Source organism: Micromys minutus (genome assembly GCF_963924665.1).
Source record: "Micromys minutus genome assembly, chromosome: 9".
In the NCBI taxonomy this organism is placed as follows: Eukaryota; Metazoa; Chordata; class Mammalia; order Rodentia; family Muridae; genus Micromys; species Micromys minutus.
This window is the reverse complement of record NC_137978.1, coordinates 57,587,866-57,597,218: the sequence shown is the minus strand read 5'-3', so window position 1 is coordinate 57,597,218 and position 9,353 is coordinate 57,587,866. Positions and strand designations below refer to the sequence as shown.

General features: G+C 46.8%; 1 protein-coding gene across 1 annotated transcript in view; it reads left to right on the top strand.

Annotated features, from left to right (window-relative positions):
* TNFRSF1B (TNF receptor superfamily member 1B) overlaps nucleotides 1-4,130 on the top strand; it is a 29,312-nt gene extending 25,182 nt beyond the window's left edge. Inside the window, exons 9-10 of the mRNA XM_080921277.1 lie at nucleotides 214-280; nucleotides 2,062-4,130. Coding sequence (XP_080777403.1) covers nucleotides 214-280; nucleotides 2,062-2,375 — 381 coding nt within the window. The 3' untranslated portion in view covers nucleotides 2,376-4,130. The remainder of the gene's footprint in view (nucleotides 1-213; nucleotides 281-2,061) is intronic.
* Nucleotides 4,131-9,353: the final 5,223 nt, after the last annotated feature.

Here is a 9,353-nt window from a genome sequence, read left to right as displayed (position 1 = left end):
CTCCCATTTCCTTGATTCATGATCCATGCACCTCCTTAGCACGTCAGTGAGAGGCTGTGGCTTTGTGCCCCCATTGGCACCTACCAGGGGACTGACAGCCAAGGCCATACGGCCTCCTCTAATACCCACATTCTGTTGCTTCCCTGACTGCTGTACCTGTGCCTGCTCCTGCCCATGCAACTTTTCCTGCCCCTGCCGCCTCCCTGCCCACAGGAGCACCAGTGTCTGCTTCGTGGTTTTGGTGTTTTTGCCATCGGAGCCCAAGCCTCACCAGCATATGGTGACTTGTCAGGGCCCCTCTGCACAATCCGAGGATTCCCTGAGCATGTCCAGGAACAGAACAGGTGGCTCTCAACGTTTGTTGGGTGAATACAGGTGCTCAAATAGAAACATGACTTTATCTTTCATGGCTTCCCTCCTCCCATGGTATTCCACTATTGCTTCTTCCTGGGTTCCTGAGGATGTCTTCTGACCTCTGCTCCCTCCTCTTTGTTCTCCAGCTGTCCTGTTCCTCTCCTTTTCTCCCATTGACACCTCCCTCTACCGTGGGAGCCTATAAACCCCAGAATTGTGCCCTGCTCACCCCCACGATGTCTCGTTCATAACATGCAAAGGTCATGGTGACTTCAAATGACCTTTGGGTGCTGTTGAGGCCCAGGGTAGAAGTTTCTTTGTGGTCCCTTGATTCCAGTTCTCTCTCTGCCTGAGGTATTTGAAGCTACTCTGAATAGACTGGTTGGCTCTATCCTAACCCAAGCTCCCTTGAGTCGCAGTTTCTGGGAGCCAGGAGCCAGGATGAATAGACAGCTGTCACAGCTATGGGCCCTGGCAGGTTCTGCAGATCTAGTGGCAGCAATAGGAACAGGTGACCTGCAGCTGACATTTGGGGATAATGCATGTCTACCCTCTGCTACTCTGGCATTCAGTCCTCGCCAACTTAAGGAACTTGGAAGCTCCCAGAGGCCAGGCAGGATGGATGGAGTCCCTGCTATCCGTTCAGTCTGTGGTGTCTGCTTCTCTGTCTTCCAGGGGTAGGGATCAAATTCCTTGTGTATGGTAGGTGTGCTTTAAAATGCCAACCCCTGAATTTTAAGTGTTGTCAGTCAATTCACTTAAACCAGCTATCATCACTAAAATCAAAATGTACCTATGCTGGGTTTGACCCAGTTGGTACTTACCCTTTCTGTGGTCATGGGGAATGTTCTTTACAGACTAGGCAATGGGCAATCTTCTGTAACTGCTTCCTGCTCACATCCTAGGTTCTCTGTTCTGGCAAACTGTTCTCTCTCTCTCTCTCTCTCTCTCTCTCTCTCTCTCTCTCTCTCTCTCTCTCTCACACACACACACACACACACACACACACACACACACACAGGTGTGCTAATGAATCCGTGGGTCTATGTGGAAACTAGAAGACAACCTCAGGTGACATCCTTAGGAACTCCATTGACCTCCTTTAAGACAGTTTCTCCTGTGCTGGAGAGATGGCTCAGTGGTTAAGAGCACTGACTGCTCTTCTAGAGGTCCTGAGTTCAAATCCCAGCAACCACATGGTGGCTCACAACCATCTATAATGAGATCTGATGCCCTCTTCTGGTGTGTCTGAAGACAGCTACAGTGTACTCACATATAATAAATAAATAAATTAAAAAAAAAAAAAGGCAGTTTCTCCTTGGCTTGGAGTCTACTAGTTAGACTTGGTTGGTTGGCCTGAAAACCCCAGAAATCCCCCTTTCCCTGCCTCCCAAGTCCTGAGGTTACAAGGGTGTGCCACCATGCCCAGTCTCTTTGGGGCATAGCCTAAGCCCAGGGTTGTGTTCTTCTTAGAATACCTTTGTCTGCTTTAGATAATTGTCTGCAGTAGGAAGAGTTGGGCTGGGAAGCTGGGAAGTAAGCAGACAGAGGCACACAAGGGTGATGTATCTGCAGTCGTGCTAGAGGTGAGCTAGGATCTTTAGCCTCTTCCCACAATCTTAACCTGCTCCTGGGACAAGAGGCAAGCGGCAAAGACACCCTGATTCTACGATCCCCAGACTTACCCTCCCATCTCGTACTTCACAGGTTCTTCCCACGGCAGCCACGGGACCCATGTCAACGTCACCTGCATTGTGAACGTCTGCAGTAGCTCTGACCATAGCTCTCAGTGCTCTTCCCAAGCCAGCACCACAGCCGGAGACCCGGATGCCAACCCTTCAGAGTCCCCAAAGGATGAGAAAGTCCCCTTCTCCCAGGAGGAGTGTCCTTCTCAGTCCCAGAGGGAGACCACAGAGACACTGCAGAACCATGACAAGCCCTTGCCCCTCGGTGTGCCCGATGTGGGCATGAAGCCCAGCCAACCCGGCTGGTATGACCAGATTGCAGTCAAAGTGGCCTGACCCCTGACAGGGGTAACACCCTGCAAAGGGACCCCCCTAGACCCTGAACCCATGGAATTTCATGACTTTTTCTGGGCCCATTTCCTTTAGTGGCCTCCACAGCCCCAGTTGCAGGTCAAGTGAGGGTTGAGGCAGGAGAGTGGCCAAAAACTGCCATGGTGTTTTACGGGGCAGTCCCAGGAAGTCCTTGCTCTTTTGTGACCCTCTGGATCTCCTGGGCTCTGGCCTGATTTTTGCTTCTGAGAGGCCCCAGTATTTTTCCCTCCTAAGGAACTAACATCCTCTTGCATAGGCTTGGAGAATGGATAGCACCTAAATGCTGACACTGCAGGACAGTCCCGGCAGGTAGGAGGAAGTGGTTCCCTGGTAGAGAGCAGAGGCCCTTCGGATTAGTGCTAGACTCTTAGGAAGTATCCTCTCCAAACTCACCGAAATCCTTTTGATGCAAGAATCAGAGGCCCCAACAGAAAGGATTGCTCTGCTGTAAGGTGCTGGGGCTGTAACTCAGTGGTCCAGTGTGCTTTTAGCACACCCTGGGCTTGATCCTCAGCACCACACGCAAAAAACTTAAGCAGGCAGCAGCTGACAGCACAGCCTGCCCCCTGTGTGGTCTGCATCCTCTGCCTTTGACTTTTACTCCTGTGGGCACACGGAAGGCTGGAGCTTCTCCTCCTGGCCTTCTAAGGAGCCCTTCCAAGGCCACACCTTCCTTTAGGGAATCTCAGGGACTGTAGAGTTCCCAGGCCCCTGCAGCCACCTGTCTGTTCCTACCTCAGCCTGGAGTACTCCCTCTAACTCCCCAACTGCTTGGTACTGTACTCGCTGTGACACACACACCCCCGCCCCCGCAAGTGCATGTCCGGGTTACGCACCCTGAGTTGGAACAGCTGATGGCATCAGTTGAAGGGTCCATCCGGAAACAGCTGAAGCCAGCTACTTTGCCAAAGGATTCATGCCCGTTTTTTAATCAACCTGTTCCCCTAGCATGCCTGGAAGAAAAGCGTTCAGGAGACCCCTTAAGACGGAAGTTCAGTCTCAGGTATTTGGATGCCATGCTCACAGATTCCACAGGATATGAACTTGTTAGAGGATCCCGGTTGTTACCATGGAGAATTAAAAAGACCGGCACTCAGGAATCAAGATATTGGACACTTGGGACTGACTTGTAGGTCTCTGTAGCGTCAGACTGGAGCGGCTAAGGAAGGAACACATCTGCCCTCTGGTGGTCAGTCCTGGGATGACCTTGGGCCTCCTAGGCACCAAGTTAATGAATTGGAAAGAACTGTTTCTGGACGTGGCCTCAGCTCCTGCGCTGGTGTGGATGTCTACAGGGTGTGCTAAGGAGTATTTGTACTGTATGCTGGGGAGAATTTCTGCTTATAAATGCTTTTTGTTATTGTTTTGCACACTGATCCCTGGCTGTGTCTGGGGACTGGTTGGGATTTTTCTGTCGTCCCTCGGGCCCACCTCTAATGTGTGAAGGAGAGATGGTTAGTTGGATTTAGGAGGTCCATGTAGTAAAGAGCTCTGGAGCCACCCCACCCCCAATCCCACAACCACTCTTTTAGAGAACTTGGCTGCCTTTCACTTGTAGCCTGTGGATTCTGAGGAAACATCCGGTCAAGTCGTCTCCAGGTGTGCCCCTATCTCCTGCTCTAAGTCTGGCCTTCCTCATTGTGTTGTGGGAAGGAGAAGGGGTTCTGTCATCTAGGAAGCCCGAACCATGGGTCCGAACAATGGCTGTACCAGCTTAGACCAGCTCAGGGCTCTGTGAGCAGGGGGTGGCGGGGGGGGGGGGGTCAGGGAATTGTTTGACTGCTGACTATGACGCATTTCTAAAGGATGGGTAGTCTAGAATCCTCCCTCCTTCAGTTTGTGTATGTGTGGGTGTGTTGGTGTGTATGCATGTTTGCATATATCTGTGTGCCTCTGTGTGTGTGGTGTGTCCCTGTATGCATGTGTGCCTGTGTGTGGAGGCCAGAGGTTGGCTTTGGGTTTTCTTTTTTTAATGTACTGAGGCAGGGCTCTCATCAACACCCAGAGCTTGCACATTTGCTCGTCTAGTTCGCTTCATGGATCCCATCCCTGCCTCTGGAGTGCTCGGATTACAGGCAGGCTGCCATACCTGTCCGGCATTTACATGGATACTAGAAATCTGAATTCTGATCCTTAGACTTGTGTGCCCAGCATCTTATTCACCAAGACATCTCTCCGAGGGCTTCCCTTCCTACTTAATGAGTTAATTTTGGACTGGCAAGATGGCTCAGTGGGTAAAGCAGTTTGCTGACAAACCTGATGACCCGAGTAAGGTGGAAGAAAACTGTCTCCTGCAAGTTGTCCCCTGACCTCCGCCCCATACATGCTTCTGCACATGTGCACATGCACATTCTTGCACACACATACACACTCACATACAAGAAATGTAATAAATTTTTTAAAATAAATTGAGTTTATTTTTATCATTATTTTTGGCTATCTGTCTTGCTTATAGATGGGGTTTTGCTATATACCCAATCTGGCTACATACTCCAGGCACCTTGAACTTGGACATTCTCCTGCCTCAGTTTCCAGAGTGCTGAGTTATAGGCATGAGCAACCATGGCAGGACTCTTGGCATTACATTTTATTTTTTAATCTTTTATTTTTTCATATACGTTTCATACGTTCCAGCATGAATATATGATGAATCTTGCACAATACGAATCTTGTCTAAAGATGACCTTGACTTTGGTATCCTCTTGCCTCTACTTCACAAGTATTGGGATGACAAGTATACTCATACTGTGATTTATGTGGTGCTAGGAATTGAACCCAGGGGCCTCCTGCATTCTAGGCAAACACAATCAACCAAGTACATGCCCAACCCCCAAACTTTACTTTTAACCTGTGATTTATTGACATTGTTACTGAGCAGACAGTTTGACCAGGATTCTGTTGCCTTGAGGAACTTTGCTTTGCCAATGCTCTGTTTAGCAAAGAACACTTACAGAGTTCAAGATCCCAACGCAGCAGTTCTCAACCTGTGGGTATGACCTCTCAGGTATCCCATATCAGATGCTTACATTATGATTTATAACATTAGCAAAATTACAGTTATGAAGGAGCAACAAAATCTTTTTTTTTTTTTTTTTTTAAGGCAGGGTTTCTGTATGTAGCTCAATCTGTACAGACTAGGCTGGCCTTGAACTCAGAGATCAGCCTGCCTCTGCCTCCTGAGTGCTGGGATTAAATGCATGTGCCAGCATGCCCAGTGCAATGAAATAATTCTATTGTTGGGTCACCAAAACATGAGAAACTGTATTAAAGGGTCGTAGCATTAGGAAGGTTCAGAATTACTGCCCCAAAAGATGTGTTGAATCCCCTAGAACTGGTATTACAGACAATTGTGCCAAATGGGTGTTGGGAACCCAAGTTGGGTTTTTTGAAAGAGCAGCGAGTGCCCTTAACTGCTGAGTTATCTCTCTAGCCATAATATACTCTTTTTTTTTTTTAACTATAAAGTTTAGCATTTTGCCAGGTGTGGTGCATGTTTTCAATCACAGCACTTAGGAGGCAGAAGCAGCTAGATCTCTACGGTTTAGAGGCCAGACTTGTCTACAAGGTAAGTTCCAGGTCAGCCAAGACTACGTAGAGAGTCCCCGACTCCAAATACATGTGTTCTTGAAGCCAGAGAGCTGGCGTGGTGGGTAAAGAGCCTTTCTGCTGAGGTTGACAGCTTGTGTTCTGTCTCGCATCTCACATGATGGAAGGGCAGAGCTGACTGACCTCCATTCCTACACCCACACATATTCATAATAAACATCATTAAATTTTTAAAAAGTATGTACTATTCTTGGCTCGAACTGGAGCTCTGTTGTGTTTGCCTGGCATGCACAAGGCACTGGGTTCAATCCCAGACACTGCATTTATTGGGTAGCCTGTAGTTCCTACACTAGGAGGCAGAGGCAAAAGAATCAAAAGTCGGTCATCTTTGGTTACATGCCAATTAATTCAAGGACAGCCCAGGGTGCATGAGAACTTGTCTCTGAAAGGAGGAGGAGGAAAGAGAGAAGGAGGAAGAAGAAGAAGAAGAAGAAAAAAGACAACACTAGCATTGTTCTTTTGGGCAGACCTTTAATAGATCATCTGCAAGTTAGTGTAAACCTTGTTTTTAAAACATTGCAACACTGTATTAAAGCCAGAAGGCAAATACATTAAGTACACATTAGTTAACTTTTCTCATTGCAATGAGGAAAAACATGACAAAAACAACCTAAGGAAGAAAGCTTTTTAGTTTTTGGTTTTGGTTTTTTGGCTCCTGGTTTGAGAGTCCAGGCCATCATGCAAAGGAAGGCAGGCAGCCGGTGGTTGGTCACACCGCATCTGGAGTCAGGAAGCAGATGGAGAAATCCTGCCCCGCTTACTTTTTTTCCCTTTAGCTCAGTCTGTGTCCTTAGCTCTTAGAGCGGTGGTTCTCAACTTGTGAGCCTCGACTGATTTAGAAGTGTCATATGAGATCTCCTGCATATCAAATATTTACGTCTCGATTCGTAATGGTAGCAAGATTACAGTTATAAAGTAGCAACAAAATAATTTTAGGGCTGGGGGTGGGGGTCTCCTAAGGGGCTGTGGCATTGGGAAGGTTAAAAACACTGCCATAGAGGGTGAGACTCACCATCTGTGTTAAATACCCTAAACAGCTTTCTGTGTGCTTTCATGGCTGCTCTGAACAGTCAAATTTGACCATGAAAATTAACTGCAGAACCAATCACTTCTTTATTGATTTTCAGATATTATACCAAAAGAAGGGGAAAAAAGCTCATGAACTCTTTTGTTTGGGTTGGAGGTTAAGACAGGATCTTATGATGTAACCTTGGCTGGCCTGAAACTCACTAAGTACACCGGGTTGGCCTTGAACTCATAGAGTCCGCCTCAGCCTCCAAAGTGCTGGCATAAAAGGCATGTGCCACCATACCCAGATCTCCATGAATTCTTTACTCTGGCACTGAGCATTGAAATGCCAAAGGTGTAGGTGTAGCTTAGTTGAAGAGCATTTGTCTACATTCTGAGAGGGGGGGGAAATACAGAAAGGAAGAAAAAGAAAGGAAGAAGAAATTATGACTCATTGATAGGATTTTTTGAGACACAGTTTCATCCTCAGGATCACAGAGAAGCTAGACAGGCTGGCTCTAGAGACTCAGCGAGTGAGTCAAAGCACGTGGAGCTCAGAGCTAGTGAGGAACCTGATCCCACAGCCTGTTCTGAGCATGTCATCTGAACCTAGCCCACAGTGTGAAGTAGCTTTCACAGCAAGCTACGTGTGTGTGTGTGTGTTATTTATTTCTCATATATATGTAAAAATTGAAATTTTATTTACTTAGAAGCATTCAGAATGTCAACAAAACAGCTGCATTTTTTTTTCAATTAACCGAAAAACAATTATCTTCATATCAGCTGCATCAGAGACAACTGGAGATGAAAAGAAAACAAAAACAAAAACAAAAACAAACCCAAAATAAACCAAAAGAAAAAACATGGAAAAAAAAGAACAAAACAACAACCAAAAGCCCAACAAAACTACTGTCCCCATATATAACTAATCTGTGCTGTGCACCAACAAGAAACTACCTTAAATTTCCATACCAATTTACATCCCCCAGACAGTACCAGGCAAGGTACTGTTGAAGGCTGTTGAAAATACCACCAGGACAGGGCTATCTAAAGACACATTCAGTAGTGTGTTAACTATATTAAAAAGAGGTTGAGTTCCATTTAAAGGCAAGCACTTGGTGGGGTGGGGGGCAGGGTTTGAGAGTTACTTCATCCATTAGGAGCACTGGCTGTTCTTTCAGAGGACTGGGGTTTGATTTTTGGCTCAGAACCATCTGTAACTCCAGTTCCTGAGAATCTGATGTTATGGTACTAGCCCTCTTTTAAAATTAATTTTGTCAGGATAGTTTATCACAGTAACAGAAAAGAAGGCAAGACAAGTAGAAATATCCTGGGCTGGGCTCTTTCTCAAAAAGGTCCATGTTCCTGCCAGAGGCATGCCTACTGCCAGAAGCTAAAGTCACGTCTTATTTGGTAATATGTTCCGCCACTGTGAACACATTGTGGTGACTCACAACCACCTGTAATTCCAGGTCCAGGGGATATGCCATCTTCTTCTGGTCTCCAAGGGCACTGGATGCACATGGGGCACATACATGCAGGCAAACATTCATACCCATAAAATAAAAATTGATAGATATTTGAGAGAGAAAAAAACATAGACTGGGAGTGGATGGGAATAAGGAGCTGCTCTCAGCCATGGTCACAGAGAAGCCAAGGAAATAGACCCATGTGCAGGTAGGGGGAGGGGCATGTGTGCATTTGTGTGTCTAGCAAAGGTAAGGGGGCTGCTGTCCAGTCTGATGACTTGAGTTCCATGCCTAAGACCTACGTGGTGGAGCGAACTGACTCCCACAGTCGACCTTCATGTTCAAAGACAGCTGTGTTAAGAGGGGCATGGTGGGTCACATCAAATTGTCCCAGCATTTGACGGCGGAGGCAGGAGGATCAAGTGTTCAAGGTCATCCTTGGCTACATAGCAAGTTTGAGACCAGACTGAATTGCATCAGATCCTGTCTCAATACCAACAAAAATTCGGACACTGGTGTAATATTTTCTGCAGTTACCTTCTCTTTACCTCTCAGAGATACAGATACCTATGTTTACACTGAACCAATGCAGACAGGCCCAGGAAGTATCCCCATCTTAGGATTCTGAAAAGTAACATGGTTTCAAGATGCTCCAAATTATTTTGAAGGGGGAATTCATTAGTATCCCCCAGCAACACACACACACACACACACACACACACACACACACACACTCAGACACACACTTCACTATCCAGATGGATTCTTTTACTCCGTCTCCTCACAACCTGGTCCTAACTCTGCCCCTGCCTCATCTTTAGGTGGGTAAACTGGCTGTTTCACTGACAAAGTAACAGAA